The 20,139-nt window shown below is 44.2% G+C and overlaps 1 protein-coding gene across 2 annotated transcripts in view; it reads right to left on the reverse strand.

The window, feature by feature from the left end:
* The window catches only part of GPC6 (glypican 6), a 1,360,227-nt gene that overhangs the window by 5,261 nt on the left and 1,334,827 nt on the right, over window positions 1-20,139 (reverse strand). For both annotated transcript variants that reach the window (XM_060191578.1, XM_007519754.3), the window contains one exon: window positions 3,908-4,083. In XM_060191578.1, the coding sequence (XP_060047561.1) occupies window positions 3,908-4,083 (176 nt within the window). The remainder of the gene's footprint in view (window positions 1-3,907; window positions 4,084-20,139) is intronic.

Raw genomic sequence — 20,139 nt, forward strand, 5'->3', positions numbered from 1 at the left:
GTAGGTGTCTCTCTTTCTTTCTCCCTGTCTGTCTCCCCCCTACCCTCTTGACTTCTGACGGTCTCTATCCAATAAATAAAGATAATTAAAAAAAAAGAAAACAAAGAAAAGAAAGGGGGAAAATGGCTGCAGGGAGTGGTGGATTTGTAGTGTAGGCACCGAGCTTCAATAGTAGCTCTGATAGAAAGAAAAAAGATAGAAAAATAAGAAGATCAAATGAAAAATCTCAGAGCTGGGTCCCAGTTGGGGCCATCAGTTACTAGTGATTTGAAAGCCAGTATTACTATCTGTGCTTGTGTTTGTTACTCGCTTGGTTTCTTGTTCCCTGTGAGAATGTAAGCTTCTTGAGGCTAGAAACTTTGTGCATAAAACCGTTCATTCATGTGCCCCACCTGCAGTGGGAAAGCTTCACGAGTGGTGAAGCAGGGCTGCAGGTGTCTCTCTGTGTCTCTCCCTCGCTATATCCTCTTCCCTTCTTAATTTCTGACTGTCTCTATTCAATAAATAAATAAAAAAGTAGAAATAAATTCATATGGGGGTTGGGTGGTAACGCAGTGGGTTAAGCGCACATGGCACCAAGCACAAGGACCCCGGTTCGAGCCCCCAGCTCCCTGCTTACAGAGGTGTTGCTTCACAAGCGGTGAAGCAGGTCTGCAGGTGTCTATCTCTCCCTCCTCTGACTTCCCCTCCTCCATTTTTCTGTCCTATCCAACAACAATAACCACAACAACAATAAAATAACAAGGGCAATAAAAGGGAAAAAAATAGCCTCCAGGAGTAGTGGATTGTGATGCAGGCACTGAGTCCCAGCAATAACACTGGAGGCAAAAAAAACCAAAAGCATTCATGTCTATGTCCCCATTGCCATTAGCATGAAGGTGCTCAGTAAATACTTGCTGGGTAAAGAAATGTGCCTGAGGCAGCTGCCTCCTATTCAAAGAGACAGATAATAATTTACTTGACAGAGGATATGTGAAGGCACCTCCCATACTTTGCAATAGGGCATCAAGCCCAAGCAACGCTGCCTGAGGGATAGAAGAAAGCTATGCCTCTTACAGCACAGGTATTCTAGGCTACAACCTGTTGCTTTTTGGTTAGCTGAGTCCAGGTAAACCAGTTAGCCATGTAGCCATGTGTAGTGCTCTTCCTCCCCTGTGAAAATGAGGCCAGTCATATCCATATCACAGCACTGTTAAGCGGTATGTATAAGGGAAAGGGTGTTTCTGGGAGGACTTAGAGAACTATAAATAAATAAATAAATAAATAAATAAACTGTAAATATAAACATTTACTGTTTCTCTTGCCCAGTCATTCCATCCAACAGCTCTAAACACTGGCACCCTCTGCTGGCTTGAAACGGTGCTGCGCTTCTTTAAGTACTGAAAACGGGCATTATCTTGGGTGGCGAGGTGCTACTTAATTGAAGGTAATGTAGAGATTCTTTGGATGTTTCCTTGAATAAGCAAGGCACAGCCCAGCACAACGTATTTATTTATTTAATTATATTTATTTATTTATTTATTTCTTCCTCCAGGATTATCGCTGGGGCTCAGTGCCAGCACTACAAATCCACTGCCCCTGGCACCCATTTTTTCCATTGGAGAGAACAGAGAGAAATTGAGAGAGGAGGGAGAGATAGGGAGTGAGAATAAGACACCTGCAGACCAGCTTCACTGCTTGTGAAGTGTCTGCCCTGCAGGTGGGGAGCTGAGGGCTCGAACCTGGATCCTGGAGCAGGTCTTTGTGCTTAGTACTATGTGCACTTAACCACATGCATCACTGCCCGACCCCCTGGAGGCCATTTTTTCCATTATATTTCTCAGGACAGAGAGAAATTAAGAAGGGTGAGGGAGATAGAGCAGAAGAAAGAAGAGAGACACCTGCAGACCAGCTTCACCGCCTGTGAAGCATCCATACCTGCAGGTGGTGGGGGGAGCCGGGGGCTTGAACCCCATCCTTGATCCTCTGCCGGTCCTTGAGCTTAATACTATGTGGGCTTAGCAAGGAGCACCACCTCCCGGCCCCCTCATTTATTTATTTTTAAGGGGCTACCTAAACATCAGATCAAATCACTTAGATACACCATACCAGGTTCTTAACATTCCCTGATTTACTTTTATTGGCCTTTACATGGGGGAGTGGGGAAAATTAATTAAATTTCAGTGTTTCTGAGGGAATTATTCTCACTACCTCTATTATGAATGAGAATTAATATAAGCTTTACAAAGATTTAGATTTTTAAAATTTTATTTATTCCCTTTTTGTTGCCCTTGTTTTATTGTTGTAGTTATTATTGTTGTTATTGATGTTGTCGTTGTTGGATAGGACAGATAGAAATGGAGAGAGGAGGGGAAGACAGAGGGGGAGAGAAAGACACCTGCAGACCTGCTTCACTGCCTGTGAAGCGACTCCCCTACAGGTGGGGAGACGGGGGCTTGAACCGGGATCCTTATGCTGGTCCTTGTGCTTCATGCCATGTGCGCTTAACCCACTGAGCCACTGCCCGACTCCCTAGATTTTTTTTTTAATGATAAGCAAACAATGACAGGTGACTCCTGCTGAACAAAGCCATGGCCCCATTGCTTTCTGAAAAGGAATCACATAAATAGTTATTTAAGGGGCACTTAAAAAATTATCAAAAGCTATAAAGGTTATTGGCCTATAAGATGTGATGGTTGTTTGTATGGCAGGCACTGTCCTCAAACAGAGGGACAAATTGGCTCTATAGAGGAAGTGGGAGGTTCCTGCTGTCTTAGGGTTTAAGAAGACAATAGATAGTTATTGCTATCCTCACAGGAGGGAGTCCAAATACTGGCAGTTGGGTTAACTTTGAAAAATCCCTTTGTTAGAATTTGCTGTATCATACACAACATCACCATAATTTATGTCCTTTGACATTATTTGTATATAGCTGTGCCACCAGTTTCTTCTGTTCTCCCTGGTCTAAGCTTTTAAGAAATTCAACATATTGAAGACACAGCCTATGGTCTGTGCATTAAAAAGTTTGAGACATTCAATTTCCCCCCTCTCATATTAATTAAGTAGTGATTTATATGACTACAAATTAATAGGAGTGTACATAAACACTGTTTCCACCACCAAAAGGCTGTGTCCGATCCCTCTCCCCCCTCCAATAAGGTGAACATCCACCCTCACCCTCAACCCAGGGTTTTTACTTTGGTGCCCTACTCCAAATTCAGTCAAATCCTGCTTTGAGTTTCCCTCTCTGTTCTTCTTTCTCAACTTCTGTTGAGAATTTTCTCAATATTTTAGAGACAAAAGTCCTTGGCCTCTGTCTATGCAAATGAGACAGAGAGGGAACCAATGCAGTAGAATCCAGAGCACAGTAGATATTGCCTTAACTCTTTCATAAATGGTTCTCATCTGAACATTCTACAATCCACTAGACAGGAATGACTCTCATTCCATAGAAGAGAACTCTTGGCACTTAAAGAGTAAATGTTCAAGACCCAAGTTCCTGAGAGAAAAGACAATGGTTCCAGCCTAATCTTGTCCACATGATTACTTCTCAGAACCTTCCTCTTGGAGGGCTGTGGAATGGGGACAGGAGTTTGGGGCAGATGCCTCAGATGCTTATGGGAAAATGAGAAAGTGAGGACATTACTTTGTTGCATTATCACGGAGGGGCCAACTGGCAGATGCAACTCATTTTTGCTTTGACGGAGCTGAGTGCGTCTACTGAAACTCTAGACCAGTGATGGTTCTAGTATCCTAAGTTTTGCTGATCAGAGCTCTCTGGCCAAAGGACTATAAAAGACTCCGCAGACTGGGCAAATGTCTACAACTTGAAAGTCACAATGCTCTTGGAAAAAAAAGAAAAAAAGTTGGTCTAGTCTTATAGCTAGTTTTCACTCTGAGTTTTTGGCAAGGGGAGAGCTTTTCTTACTGGTGTCCTGGAAGTTGACATCATTGCCATTGTAGGCGTTCTTCAATTTGTTGGTCATCACTCGCAGGGCCATGATCTGCTGCCTGATGAAGGTGTCAGGCCTCGTGATGTCCACTTCTACTTCTGGGTTGTTGATCTGATTAGTCAGCCCATCATTCATGATCTCAGGCAAGTATCTGCAAAGATGGAAAGGAGAGAACAGATTAGAGCAAGGCAGGAGGGAGTCCAAATACTGGCAAACACTGGACTGAGTTTCTGGAAAAAAAAGTGAAAGCAAGGAATGCATTTTATTTTATTAAAAAAAAAAATCTTTCTTTCTTTCTTTTGTTGCCCTTGTTGTTTTATTGTTGTAGTTATTATTCTTGTTGTTACTAACGTCATTGTTGGATAGGACAGAGAGAAATGGAGAGAGGAGGGGAAGACAGAGAGGGGGAGAGAAAGATAGACACCTGCAGCCCTTCTTCACCACTTATGAATCGACTCCCCTGCAGGTGGGGAGCTGGGGGCTCGAACCGGGATCCTTACAAACTGGGGTCCTTGCGCTTTGCACCACCTGCACTTAACCCACTACGCTATTGCCCGACTTCCGGAATGCATTTTATTAGAAAGAGGTATGGATGAAATGACTTCAGAATGGTATTTATTTATTTATTTATTTATTTATTTACTCTGATAAGAAGGCAGAGAGAGCCTAATTGCTCCGAAGTTTCCTTCAATGTGGTGGGGGCTGGGCTTGAACCTGTGGTACACACAGCAACGCAGCCCACTATCCAAATGAGCTCTTTTGTCAGTCCTTATTTATTTATTTATTTATTTATTTATTTATTTATTTATTTTTGTTGTCACCAGAATTATCACTGGGACTCTGTGCCTGCACCACGAAGCCACTGATCTCAGTAGTTATTTGTTCCTTTTCTTTTGTTTATTGAGACAGAGAGAAATTGAGAGGCAAGAGGAGAAAGACAGACACCTGCAGACCTGCTTCATTGCTTGTGAAGCTTCTCCCCCACAGGCGGGGGCATGGGGACTTTAATCTGAGTCCTTGTACATAATGTGTTTGCTCTAGTGGGTGTCCCATTGCCTGGCCTCCAGAGTAGTTTTCTGTGACACTGAGTTTGCACGGGTTGGGTCATTGCACACCTGGTTGAGTGCATGAGGTTCAGGTCCTCAGCAGAGGGGAAGCTTCACGAGCAGTGAAGCAGTACTGCAGGCTACTCTCTTTCTCCCTCTCTCTATTCCCCTAATTTCTTAATTTCTCTCTGTTTCTGTCCTATAAATAAATATTATTTAAAGGCAGGCTTTCTGACAAATGGATCTTCTGTTGGTGACTTCCAGAAATGGTTACTTGAAGTGAACATCTCATTTAAACTTCTTAAGGACTTGGTAGCTTCCTTAATTCACTGTGAATTTTGCTAGTAAGACCTGAACTTGCAAAATACATATACTCCTCAAGTGCTCCCTCATATGGAAAGTGATCTTTCTTTTTTTTTCCTTTTGTTCTCCTTGTTGTTTATTGTTGTTGTTGTTATTGCTGTTGTTGGATAGGATAGAGAGAAATAGAGAGAGGAGGGGAAGCAGAGAGGGGGAGAGAAAGACCCCCATGCAGGTGGGGAGCCGGGGCTCGAACCAGGATCCTTATGCTGGTCCTTGTGCTTCACACTGTGTGCGTTTAACCCGCTGTGCTACCACCCGGCCCCCTGAGCACGATCTTTCTCAATGGCGGAAGCTCTACCTGAAGAGTTAAGCAGAAGAACCTTCTGTATGTAAACTATCTTGGGATAGTGTGTAGGGCTACCAGTGACTAACAGAATGTCTCTTGGTTCTAATTCAACATTAAGTCAAACAACAGGATAGCACTGAAGGGCTCTTTAATTGTCTTGTCCTAAAATGTCAAATTTCTACTAACATTGATTTCACTTTTGCTAAAATGTCAAAGTCATCAGTTCTTCCAAGTCAACAGTCTGAATACATTGCTCATATGTAAGGAGGCCAGTGGAGACTGAAGAGCTCAGAGAGACACTTAGAGCTCTGCCTGACCCTTCACTGTCATCACCTGTCAGTTTGCAATCCTCTTGCTATGCTTCCCAGAAGACTTCTCATACTTGCTGTTAGTTTTCATTCCATGATTTTGAAGTACCTGCCTGATACCCAGTAATTTTCAGATGTGCACTGAGACTCAACAGGTGTCTAGAAGACATGTGTTTTAAGTTCATCACTATAAGTCAGATTTTATCCTTTACACTTGCCCCTATTTTATCCTTTACACAGATTTTATCCTTTACACAGATTTTATCCTTTACACAGAATTTATCCTTTACACAGATTTTATCCTTTACACTTGCCCCTATTTACTTCCCACTTTCCTTCTAGTAATCACCAATTGCTCTTACAGTTCACCTATGTAATTTTTCTTTTTTAAAAATTATTTTCATTTATTAGATAGAGACAGAGCGAAATTGAGTAGGGAGGGGGAGATATAGAGGGAAAGAGACAGAGAGACACCTGCAGCCCTACTTCACCACTCATGAAGCTTTCCCCCCTGCAGGTGGGGACCAGGGGCTTGAACCTGGGTCCTTGTGCTCTGTAATGTGTGCTTAACCAGGTGCACCACCACCTGGCCCCTTCTTTTCTTTTTCTTTTCTTTCTTTTCCTTTTCTTTTAAATTTTTTTTTAATATTTATTTTCCCTTTTGGTGCCCTTGACATTATTGTTGTTGTAGTTATTATTGTTGTTGTTATTGATGTCCTTGTTGTTGGATAGGACAGAGAGAAATGGAGAGAGGAGGGGAAGACAGAGAGGAAGAGAGAAAGACAGATACCTGCAGACCTGCTTCATCGCTTGTTCAGTGACTCCCCTGCAGGTGGGGAACCAGGGGCTTGAACCAGGATCTTTATGCTGGTCCTTGTGCTTTACGCCATGTGCGCTTAACCCGCTGCACTACCGCCCGACTCCCTTCCCTTCCCTTCCCTTCCCTTCCCTTCCCTTCCCTTCCCTTCCCTTCCCTTCCCTTCCCTTCCCTTCCCTTCCCTTCCCTTCCCTTCCCATATGGCAGCACCTGTTTCATTCCCATCAACAGTTTCCTGCGTCTTTTCTTGGAGTGTAGATAACCACAGCAGCCACCCCTCTCCTCACTCATTTTTTAATATATCTTGTGTGCACTATTTGATTAATCTCCATAAAATATTGCTTTCATCACATCACTCTTATGTATAGAGACATTTGGGTTGGGGCCAAGAGGTAGCACAACCAGAAAAGTGCACAAGTTACTATGTGTGAGACCTGGATTCAAGCCCTCAGTCCCCACCTGCAGGGGGCCCAGGGGGCTCACTAGTGTTGGAGCAGGCTGCAGGTCTCTCTTTCTCTCTCTCTCTCTTTTATAATAGATATAATATATATATTTATATTATTTATTATCTGTTATATCCTTAATTATATCTATTTATATCTATCTATATATCTATATTCCTTCCTTCCTTCCTTCCTTCCTTCCTTCCTTCTTCTCTCCTGCCTCTGGGGCTTGGTGCCTGCACTATGAATCCACTGCTCCTGGAGGCCATTTTCCCCATTGTGTTGCCCTTGTTGTTATTGTTTTTGGACAGGACAGAGAGAAATTGAGAGAGAAGAGGAAGACAGAGAAGGGGAGAGAAAGATAGACTGTTGGGCATTACGCCCTGCTCCATCCTTGATACTATGGTGTATTTACATAATCACTGTTTTGCCTGAGACCCGCCCTGCCTGCAGGGTATTGGTTTATCCCATTGGTTAGAACCTTGGCAACAGCTGCTATGGAAGCTTTCTGCATTCCTGCTCTTTTCTTTTCTCTACCCCCTCTCCTAGCCATTTCCTTTTCCAATTTGCCACCTCTGGTTTCTAAGACATAAAAAGCATTGTCTCTGATCAATAAAGGCATTGCATTGCGCCCCACTCAGCCACGAGTTCCTGGTCTCTTTTCTCTGTGGCGATGCTAGCCCGGCAATAGACACCTGTAGATTTGCTTCATCACTTGTGAAGTGGCACCCCCTGCAGGTGGGGAGCTGGAGGCTTGAACCAGGATCCTTGTGCAGGTCCTTGCACTTTGAGCCATGTGTGCTTAACCTGCTGCACTACTGCTTCCCCCCCTTCTTTTTTATAGAGTGTGAAGACAGATGGAAAGTGAAAGGGAGAGGGAGACAAGAGAGACACCTGGAGCACAGATCCTCTGCTTATGAAGCTACCCTCCCTGGAAGTGGGGAGCAGGGGCTTGAACTCTGGTCCTTGAGCATGATACCATGCTCATTCTAGTGGGCGAGGCACCATCTAGCTCCTAATCTCACCTCCTTATATACTGCGGTAGTCCTTCCAAAGGACCTACTTTGCTTTGTGGAATCTACTTCTGGTAGATCTTATCCTTGCTTGCAATGCATGTTTTCTCTTCTTCTTCTTTAAATATTTATCTGTTTATTTTCTTTTGTTGCCCTTGTTATTTTATTGTTGTAGTTGTTGGTGTTGTCGTTGTTGGATAGGACAGAGAGAAATGGAGAGAGGAGGGGAAGACAGAGAGGGGGAGAGAAAGACACCTGCAGACTTGCTTCACCGCCTGTGAAGTGACTCCCTGCATGTGGGGCGCCTAAGTCTCAAACCGGGATTCTTACGCGGGTCCTTGCTGTTTCGTGCCCCGCAACCACCTGACTCACCTCTCTCTCTTTTTTAAAAATTTTAAAAAATATTTATTTATTTATTTATTTTGCCTCCAGGGTTATTGCTGGGGCTTGGTGCCTGCACTACAAATCCACTGCTCCTGGAGGCCATTTCCCCCCTTTTGTTGCCATTGTTGTTTATTGCTGTTGTTACTATTATTGTTGTTGTTGTTGTTGGATAGGACAGAGAGAAATGGAGAGAGGAGGGGAAGACAGAGAGTAGGAGAGAAAGATAGACACCTGCAGACCTGCTTCACCGTCTGTGAAGCGACTCCCCTGCAGGTGGGGAGCCGGGGCTCGAACCGGGATCCTTAATGCCGGTCCTTGTGCTTTGCGCCACCTGCGCTTAACCCGCTGCGCTACAGCCCGACTCCCCCCTTCTTTTTTTTAAAAAAAATTTTATTTACTCATTATTAGATAGAGACAGAGGGAAATTGATAGGAGTTAGAGAGGGAGCGAGACAGACTGACAACTTCGGCACTGCTTCACCATGTGTGAAGCTTTCCCCTGCAGGTGGCGATGAAGGGCTTGAACCTGGGTAATTACACACTGTAATGTGTGTGCTTAATCAGGTGCGCCACCGCCTGGCCCCACAATGCAGGTTCTCAGTAAGTCCCAAATATTCTTAATAATTTAGGTTGACTCTCCAGCTTTAGGGTTCTGCCCACTCCTTTAGAGGGCTTCTTGGTCCCATTGGACACTGTGTGCAGTGCAAAGGGAGGGAGGGAGCTGGGGCTGAAATCTGGCCTGAGTTCTGTACCCACTGTTGGCATCCACCAGGAGAAACTCTGTCTTCATTGTCTTTCTGTGTTTTCCTGAAAATCTCCCCCCAATGTGGTGTCATGGATGAATGACCCAGGGCTGCTCACATCCACAATTCTGCTGAGCCACCTCCTCGGCTCAATTTTTATATTTTATTTTATTATTTTTTAAACCTTTAAATTTTTTTTTAAAATCTATTTTCCCTTTTGTTGCCCTTGTTGTTTTTACTGTTATCATTGTTGTTAGATAGGACAGAGAGAAATGGAGAGAGGAGGGGAAGACAGAGAGGGGGAGAGAAAGATAGACACCTGCAGACTTGCTTCACTGCCTGTAAAGCGACTCCCCTGCAGGTGGGGAGCCGAGGGCTTGAACTGGGACCCTTAGGCCGGTCCTTGCACTTTGTGCCACGTGCGATTAACCCGCTGCACTACCGCCCAACTCCCTTGTATTTTATTTTTAAGTATTTTGAAAGACAAGGAGTCCAGGCAGTGGTACACCCAATAAAGTGTCAATGTTACTATATGCAAAGACCCAGGACCAAGCCCTTGGTCCCCACGTGCAAGGGTGGGGCGAGTAGCGGCACTTTTCAAGCAGTGAAGCAGATCTGCAAGTGCCTTTCTTTCTCTCTCTCTTTCTCTAGTTCTCTCTACCCTCTTAATTTCTTTATGTCTCTGAAAAATTAGCCCACTAGGTGCAGTGGATTCATCACAGAGTCTTTTTTTTTTTTTATTGTTGTAGTTATTATTGATGTCATTGTTGTTGGATAGCACAGAGAGAAATGGAGAGAGGAGGGGAAGACAGAGAGGGGGAGAGAAAGATAGACACCTGCAGACCTGCTTCACCACCTGTGAAGCGACTCCCCTGCAGGTGGGGAGCCGGGGGCTCGAACCGGGATCCTTCTGCTGGTCCTCATGCTTAGCGCCACTTGCGCTTAACCCGCTGCGCTACCGCCCGACTCCCTCATCACAGAGTCTTAACCATAATCCTGTACAATTAAATAAATAAAGTTTTTTTAAAGAGGGGCAGGTGGGGAGGAAGGAGAGAGGTGTGTGTGTGTGTGTGTGTGTGTGTGTGTGTGTGTGTGTCTACTAAAGTACTGCTCTACCATCCATGGAATTCTACCATTTTTTAAATATATTTTTTTATTTATACCCTTTTGTTGCCCTTGGTTTAAATTTTTTTTTTTTTATTGTTGTAGTCTTTGTTGGATAGGAAAGAGAGGAATGGAGAGAGGAGGGGAAGACAGAGGGGGGCAGAGAAAGATAGACACCTGCAGACCTGCTTCACAGCCTGTGAAGCGACTCCCCTGCAGGTGGGGAGCTGGGGGCTCAAACCAGGATCCTCAAGCTGGTCCTTGTGCTTAACCCACTGTGCTGCTGCCTGACTCCCGAATTCTACCATTTTTGTCTGCAGTGTTCTCATATGGTTTCAGGGACCAAGCCCAAGACTTCACACATGGAATGAATGTGCTCTACCAGTTGAGCAACCTTCAATTTTTATTCAGGAAATTATAAATTTCCTCAATCTCAGGAAGTATCACTGCATGCCAAAGGAGAAACAGCCATATAATGAACCCTGGTGCATCCATCTGGGGGCTTTCTTCTAATTCTCATGATGTTATATTTGACTATATGTGGGCATATATGCCTTATTCCTTTGATAGTGAGCCCAAAAGGAGAATAGAAAGTATAGAGAAGAGAATTGTTTGCAAATGTGGACAGGTGGGGTTTAAGAAAACCAGTGGGGAAGAAGCTGTTGCCAGTATGCCTAAGACCTGAAGTCATGGAGAGCGGCAGCCATTGCTAATCCAACACTCATGGAGGGGATGACCCCTGACCTCTCTAGTCCATCCTTCTGACCTCCAGCTTCTGCCTCTCATTGGTTGAACCCAACTAGGAGATCCAGGTGAGTGGTTTACAGAATCTAATTCTGAGATTGTCTTCCTGACACAACTTCTCAAATGTGACACTGAATTGATTGTGATTGACTTTCAGGCATATGTGCCAGCTTCCACAAGCTTTATCTAATTCATCACTACCCCGTGGAATGACCTCCAGCAAGTACAGGCTAGTCTTCACAGAGTAGATCTTCATGGGAGTGGAGAGGGGCTGAGAGGTGACCTTGCTTCCTATGTCTCCTCTTCTCCACCTTGGGCACTGACTTTTGCATTTGTGCCTTTGCTCAGAGTAGGGCTTTATTCCTTGCAGATGCTGTGTACATTGTGGGGCTAGGCTAGTGGAGACTCATGAATCAGCAGCTGGCCAAGGTGGCTTCCAGGGGTTTGTTCCCCTGGGGGAGTCTGGGCTGCAGAGATAACTAGAGCTTTCCAGAACATTCCAGCTTCTAGCTGTGCCCAAAGGTGCTCAGTCGCTCACAGTATACTCAGGTCTTCACACACCTGCATCCTCTGGTACCTTTCTGTCTGTATCTGCATATTCAAAGGGGCACTAGAAGAGTGGACACTCCTACCACAGATACAGCTGAGGAAAAAAGGGCTGTTTTGTCATCCTAGAGGTTCATCCTGGTGCCAGAAATAGGGGAACCTAGAGAAGGAGCTAAAGAAGTACAAGGGGAGCAAGTGGTACTACACCTGATTGAGAGCACATGCTATTATGCACAAGGATGCAGGTTCAAGCCCCCATCCCCTCTTGCAGGGGGGAAAGCTTCACAAGCAGTGAAAAGTGTTGCAGGTCTCTCTCTTTCTCCCTCTCTATATCCCCTTCCCTTATCAATTCTCTCTCTCTCTCTCTCTCTCTCTCTCCCTCCCCCTCCCTGCCTCCCTCCCTCCCTCCCTCCCTCCCTCTCTCCATTTCTTCCCCCTCCTTTTCCTCCAGGGTTATCCTTGGGGCTTGGTGCCAGCACTACGAATCCACTGCTCCTGGCAGACATTTTTTCTATTTTATTTGGTAGGGCAGAGAAACATTGAGAGGGAAGGGAAAAATACAGAAGGAGAGAGAGACACCTGTAGCCTTGCTTCACCACTTGTGAAATATCTCCCTTGCAGGTGGGGAGCTGGAGGCTTGGTACTATGTGCACTTAAATGGTGCACCACTGCCTGACCCCTCTCAATTTCTCTCTGTCCTATCAAATAAGGGAGGGGGAGAAAAGAAAAAAATGGCTGCCAGGACCTATGGGTTCTTCATGTAGGCGCTGAGCTCCAGTCATAACCCTGATAGCAATACAAAAATAAATAAATAAGTAAATCAACAAAGTGAAAAAGATGCCTAAGAACCTAGAAGCCCAGCTGTTCTTTCATGCCAGGTCTCTTTGCATGGTCCTCCTATCCTGCAAGGTCATATCACAGGCATCCCTTGATTAGCTTTTGCACCTGCTTTTTGGTGCAGCAGTGTTCTGTCTCTGCGCCTTCACAGTAAGCTGTGTGCCAGGGATATTAGCCAGGGGGTAGGTATTAGTCAGGGATATTAGCCTTGGGGTTTTTAAGAGTCCAAGTGGAAATGGGGGGGGGGGTCATGGGGAGAGAGAGTGTGCTTGGCTTTGTCTGCTACTTCCTCTCAAACTCTAGTATCCAAGCATGATAGGAAAAGGAAGTCAAGTCAGTTCTGGTCCTGATGATTGTCACAAAGGAGCCCCACTCTGTAGCACTGTGTATCTCCATAGCACTTTCTGATGTAGGCTGCATATTCACTCACTTCCAACCAGTCTCTGGCTAAGTGGATAGCATACTAACACAGATCCTAACTTCTCTGTCTGCAGTTCCCAGACTTAAAGGTTTTTCACTCCCACACCCTCACCCTCCACAGCCCATGATCCCATTGTTACAAAACTCGCTTTGAAGTGAAACTAATGAGAGTCCTTGTTTATTCCACTTAGTGTGAAGAGCTGTACGTTTTCTTCAGAAATGGCCTGTGTTAGCACGTGAGCTATGTGCTCTGTGATGGCTTTCAAGAATAGAAAAGGTTCTGAATTCTGGGACACATATGATGGTTCTTAGGATCTCCAATAAGATTTCATGAACCTCTGGTATCCATCACCTCTTTTAAAGCTTTCCTAAAATCCGTTTTAGATTTCCCAGCCACTAGGATGGCTATTATTATTATTATTATTATAGAAAGAGAGCCTAGAGTACTGCTCTGGTGTCTGCAGTGTAAGGGATTGAACCCAGGCCCTCACACTTGCACAGAATATTCTCTACTCACTGAGTCAACACTACAACTGTAAGAAGGCTATTATTAACACACACACACACACACACACACACACACACACACACACACACACACATGCATGCGCGTGCATGTACACGCCAGTTGTTGGTGAGGGTGTAGGGAGACTGGAACCTTGGGTCAATTGCAGGAGGAAATGCAAAATGATTCAGGACCAGTGAACTATCTTCTGGCCCCCAAGGTGTGTATGGTTTGTTATGTATAATGCTGCCACAATTTAAAAAAAAAATCTAAATTAAAAAAATCAAATGTCCAGCAATTCCACTACTAGGCTTATACCCCAAAGATATAATAACACTTATTCAAAGGGGGTATATGCACCCCATATTTATAATAGCTTTATTCACAATAGCAAAATCTTGGAAATAACCAAAATGCCCTTCAACAGATGACTGAATAAAAAGGTTATGGGACATATACTCAATGGAGTATTATTCAGCATTAAAAAAGACAATATTGTGTCCTTTGGGAGAAGGTGGATAGAATTGGAGAAGATTATGCTTAGTGAAGCAAGTAAGGAGATGAAGAACAACTACAAAACAGTTTCTCTCAGGAGTTGGGTGGTAGCGCAGCGGGCTAAGTGCATATGGCTTGAAGCACAAGGACTGGCGTAAGGATCCCAGTTGAGCCTCTGGCTCCCCACCTGCAGGGGAGTTGCTTCACAGGCTGTGAAGCAGGTCTGCAGGTGTCTTATCTTTCTCTCCCCCTCTCTGTCTTCCATTTCTCTCTGTCCTATCCAACAATGATGACATCAACAACAATAATAACTACAACAACAATAAAAACAACAAGGGCAACAAAAAGGAAATAAATAAATAAATAAATATTGAAAAAAAAAACAGTTTCACTCATATGTGGAATATAGAGAATTGAACATAAACAAATGTGAAAAAAATGTCAACCTCTAAGACTGTGGGAGAGCTATAGTGATTATCTGTGGGGATGGGAACACAGACCTTGGTGCCAGGAATGGTGAAAAAAAAAAAGACTGTACTGTAAACCATTACTCAATAAAGTTCTAAAGTGAAAAAAAAAATGTGGTGCCAGAGTCTTGCACATGCGTGATACCACTGCTTTAGGACAATTGTTTCATTTTTTATTTTAGATGGGGCTGAGGGAGAGAGAGGGAAACAGAGAGGAGAGACACCACGGTACCACCCCACCAGCCATGGCGCTCCCCTGGTGTCCATGGTGTCAGGACTCAACCGCCTGCTAAGGCCCCTCCACTATTGGGTGAACTCTCTTTGAACCCTGAATGTGAGCTTTAAATATAGCTTTTATAAAGTTTTGGACTTAGCTTTCCTGACTGTAAAGAAGAATTACTTAGTACATGCTAACACTGTAACTGGGTTTGTACATTCAGGAAGACTGTTAAGTTGGAGTTGTCTGTGGTGCTGGGTGCCTCAGTGAGACATGCATCAAGGCAAAGAGACAGACCCAGAACACCTGAGTTCTCCTTACGAGCCAGTAGTATGATTGTAAGCAAGCCATTTCACTCCTTTTAGCTAACCACACCAACTTATTTTTATGTTTATAGAAGCAATGTTTTCCTGGTTCCATATGCCGCCATCTTGAAATCAGGGGTCTGAAAACACTAGAGAGACAGAACCCACTCACTGCCATTCTCATTCTTGTGGAGATTAAGCTGTGAGCACAGCTCCCTCCAAATGCCAGATAGGCTTCTTGGGATAGCTGACAGCAGCCTCACATGGAGTGATAAAAGCCTGCATTCTTGTCCAGAAGACTGCCTGTCTGTGGCTGTCCTCCAGCTGGAGCCTGTGGTGGCATGAAATGGTTCGGGGAGTCTTGGCGGCCACACTGTTCACTGGTAGCAGCAGTGAGCAGCAGCAGCAAGATTCTTGGCCTCTTAGACTCACTAGAACATGATGCTTCCTGCAGCCTTTCCTCTCCAAGTGGGAGTGCGGTGAGCAAATTACAGTTCAGTTAGGCGTAAAGATGAGCTAGTTCTCTGGGTAGCTGAGCTGCAAACAGTGGTGTGTCTGATTGCTTTCTTCATGTTTTAAGCCACATTTTATAAGGATATATGTTCCTGATTTCTGGTAGAGACAGACAAAATTTTGATAGAGAAAGGGGGAATTTGAAGGGGAGAGAGACACCTGCAGCCCTGTTTCACTGCTCATGGACCTGCCCCACTGCAGGTGGGGGTCCAGGGCTTGTACCTGTGTATCCATGTGCACTATTATGCATGTACTCTACCAGGTGCATCACCACCTAGCCCCTAGGCCATTTTTGTTAACTTCTTGAAAAAGGTGCACATAAGAAACACCTTGTCTTTATGGGGTGCTTCTCCTAAGATAGCCACACGAAGGGAGGGAATTGGCTATTCTAGAATGACTGACGAGGGCTAGAGATGGACAAACATGCCAGAGCACAGGACATCCAAACCCAAAGACCCAGAGGTCCCAGATTTAATCCCAGACACCGACCACCATAATCCAGAGCTGAAGGGTGCTCTGGTCACTCCCTCTTTCACAAAATATTAATTTTTAAAAATATTTATTTATTCCCTTTTGTTGCCCTTGCTGTTTTATTGTTGCTGTTATTGATGTCATCGTTGTTGGATAGGACAGAGGAGGGGAAGACAGGGGGAGAGAAAGAGAGACACCTGCAGACCTGCTTTACTGCCTGTGAATCGACTCCCCTGCAGGTGGGGAGCCAGGGGCTGGAACCGGGATCCTTACGCTGGTCCTTGCGCTTCACACCATGTGCACTTAACCAGTTGGGCTACTGCCCAACTCCATAATATTTTTAATGGAAGGTTGGAGGCTGGCAGGTGGTTTACCCGGTAGAGCATATGTGTTATCATCAATGAAGATCCAGCTCTGAGTCCCAGGCAGCCACATGGGTGCATCTTCAGGAGAGAGGGAGCTACAGGAGTTGTGGAGCAGTGCTACATTGCTTCTCTTTCTTTCTGTGTATCTCTCTATTTGCTCTCTATCTCTCATCCTCTGGCTAGAAGAAAGAAAAGATAAAGAAAAAAATAGCCACCAAGAGTGGTGGAGTCATGTAGGCAACCCACTGATAAGCCTGGTGGCAAAAAAGTCAATAGAATAAAATTGGGGGGGGTGTACATAGAGGTAGTGTATTGTGTAAAGTTTATATTTTGTTGTGTACATGATGCAGGTTCCAGTCCTGTGACCACATGGCACCAGGGGAAGCTCCAGGGCTGTGGTCTCTCTGCCCTTTTCTCTCTCTGAATCAAAAAGTGGCTAAGCGCACACATGCACCAAGCTCTGGCTTCTCTCTCTCTCTTTCTCTCTGAAATAGCCAGTTGTCTTCCCAAACAGACTTCTCCACCCTCATGAGGTGTCAGCCTGGCTGGCAGTAACTTTACAGATCTTTCAAACAGCTCTAGTGCTTTGGGACAAAGTCCAATAACAGACTCAAACAGCATGATCCCCGCCTGCCTGAGCTGCCAAGTCCCCAGCTCTGACAGGTTTCCCATCACTGTGTATCGTCTCCTTGCTCCTCTCCACTTGCCAGACCTAGACAGATGCTACTTGCTATGCTCTTTGCTTAGTCAATCCACTCAGCGGATGGACTGTTCTATTTGCTCAATTTTTCAACTTCTCTGCTTGCTACCTTACAAGTTGCTGTGTTTACCTCCTGGCTTCGGCCTGGATCTCTCTGGGGGACACACTTGTTTCTGTAGTGACCAGGGGCCTTGAAAAACAGCCGAGGCTCCCCCTGCAACAGAATCCATTTCCTGTGGATCCAATCACTCCACGTCTGCCCTTCAGCTGTACTTTGAAAGCCTCCTCCCCAAAGGTATGTATGTGTTTAATTAAGAAAAATATTTTATTTATTATTGAATAGAGACAGAGAGAAATTGAAATCAGGAGGAGACAGAGAGGGAGAGAGATACCTGCAGCACTGCTTCACCACTGTGAAGCATTCCCCCCATACAGGTGGAGACTGGGGTCTCGAACCCTGGTCCTTTTGAACTGTAATCTGAACGCTTAACCAGGTGCACCATGGCCTGAACCCACAAAGGTGTTTTAAAGAAAGGACACAGTGACACTTAAGCATTGGCTTCTACTGAGCAGGAGACTTTTGTTTTGCTGGTTTTATGGGGGTTGAGGAAGGGGAGTCTGGAAACCTTTGATTACACATAACTCAAGACTCTGAAATAAAATCTATGTCCTGTTGTGAAATCCACATACTATAGGGACTTGTCCCCTTGGGTTTCTTCTTGCCCCATCCCATTCTCCCCCCACCCCATGTTCCCTTTTTCCTTTTTCACTTTAGTGAGGTTATAAAAAGGACCCACCAACCTGCCAATGCCCATGTCTAGCAGAGAAGCAATTACAGAAGCCAGACCTTCCATCTTCTGCACACCATAAAGATCCTGGGTCCATACTCCCAGAGGGATAAAGAATAGGGAAGCTTCCAATGAAGGGGATGGGATACGGAATTCTGGTGGTGGGAATTGTGTAGAATTATACCTTTCTTATCCTAGGGTCTTGTTGATCATTATTAAATCAACTAAAAAAAAAAAAAAAAGGAAGGAAGGAAGAGAGGAAGGAAGAAAGAAAAAGGATCCACAAGGTCCTGGAGATGGCTTGATGTATTAGAGCTATGTGTGAGGACCCAGGTTCCAGTTCTGGCTTTCACCTGGGAACATCAGGCAAACAGGAAGTTAGTCAAGCAGAGGAGCCATGCAGGGTGTCTCTCTTTCTCTCCACATGGAATACAAATCTTAAGGAGGGAACTGGGTGTCAGAGCAGCAGGTTAAGTGCAGGTGACGCAAAGTGCAAGGACTGGCATAAGGATGCCCGTTCGAGTCCCCAGCTTCCCACCTGCAGGGGAGTCGCTTCACAAGTGGTGGGTGAAGCAGGTCTGCAGGTATCTTGCTCTTCCCCCTCTCTGTCTTTCCCTCATCTCTCCATTTTTCTCTGTCCTATCCAACAATGATGACAACAATAACTATAACAATAAAACAAGGTCAACAAAAAGGAATAAATAAATATTAAAAAAATCTTAAGGGAGGGTTGGCAAAATAGCTCACTTGGATAATGCGCTGCTTTGCCATGTGTGTGATCCAGGTGCAAGCCCAGGCCCCACTTCATTGAAGGACACATAGGTGTGGTGGTCTCTTTTACTCTCTGCTTCTTTCCCTATCTCCCCCCTCAGTTTCTCTCTGTTTCTATCAAATAATAAATAAGTACATAAATAAATTAAAACAATGGGAAGCACAGCTGATGCAATATCTTATTAAAAATAATAAAACAAATAAAATAAGAATCTGCCTCTCTATGAGCAAAAAGGAAAAAAATGGATGCCCAGAGAGCACTGTTATTTCTTCTATTGCTTTCTGACAAAGTCTTAACCTGTGTGTGCTAACCTTATACAACGTTCATTTCCTTCTAAGTGGTTTTCCTGCCTCCCATCTAATTGTTCTTCCTGAGCCCCTTCCAGTTTCAAATTCACCCCAAACAACCTTCTTACCCAGGTCAAATGCCTGCAAAGACCCTCCCAGAGTCTCAGCTCCATCCTTGGGACTTTGGAAGACCTGGGTTTTTCAGCCAGCACTGAGACTCCTTTATTTGTTTTCCCCTTTAATTCTTTAGTTTTTTTTTTTTTTTTTTCAAATTGCCACCAGTGTTATCACTGGGGCTCAGTGTCTGAATGACAATCCATTGCTCACATCGATCATTATTTCCTCCCCTCCCTTTTGTTTGATATGGTAGAGAGAAATTAAAAGGGAATGGGGAATAGAAGAGAGACACACACACCTGCAGACCTACCTCTTCACTAGTGAAGCTTCTCCTCTACTAGTGGGGACCAGAGACTTGGTTTTATAGAATATTATCATCTCAATCTCAGGCAGAAGTTGAAAAACAAGATCAGAAAAGAAAACACAAGTAGAACCTGAAATGGAATTGGCATATTGCACCCAAGTAAAAGACTCTGGGGTGGGTGGGTACAGAGAATATAGGTCCATGAAGGATGATAAATGACATAGTGGGGGTTGTATTGTTAAATGGGAAACTGGGGAATGTTATGCATGTACAAACTATTGTATTTACTGTTGAATGTAAAACATTAATTCCCCAATAAAGAAATAAATTAAAAAAGAATATTATCTAGTTTCCTCTTTTAAAATATTTAAATATTTATTTATTTCATAAAACAGAGAGACATTGAAAAGTGAGGGGAAGAGAAAGAGAGATACCTGTGATTCTACTTCCCAGCTCATGAAGAGTCCCCCCAGCAGGTGCACCAAAGCTTTATTGCAGAGAATAATGCCATATACACATATTTCTTACTAATAGTATCTTTGGATGTTTATCACAAATAACATCTTCATTTAGAGTTTCTTCAAATACTGACAATAAAGTTTTATTCATCTGCTACAGGAAACAGATATAGACAAATCCATTCTAGTGGGGCAAGGTCTCCAACTATTGCTTTAGAAATGAGGAAAGAAATGAAAACGTTACACACACACACACACACACACACACACACACACCATCTGACACCATCTTATAAAACCCCCTTAAAAATAAAAATTATTGGGAGTGCACTATTTATGACTAAGCTAATTTAATGAAAGCATAAACATCATAACAAAGGTGACATTGAT

Source organism: Erinaceus europaeus, chromosome 5, assembly GCF_950295315.1.
Source record: "Erinaceus europaeus chromosome 5, mEriEur2.1, whole genome shotgun sequence".
In the NCBI taxonomy this organism is placed as follows: domain Eukaryota; kingdom Metazoa; phylum Chordata; class Mammalia; order Eulipotyphla; family Erinaceidae; genus Erinaceus; species Erinaceus europaeus.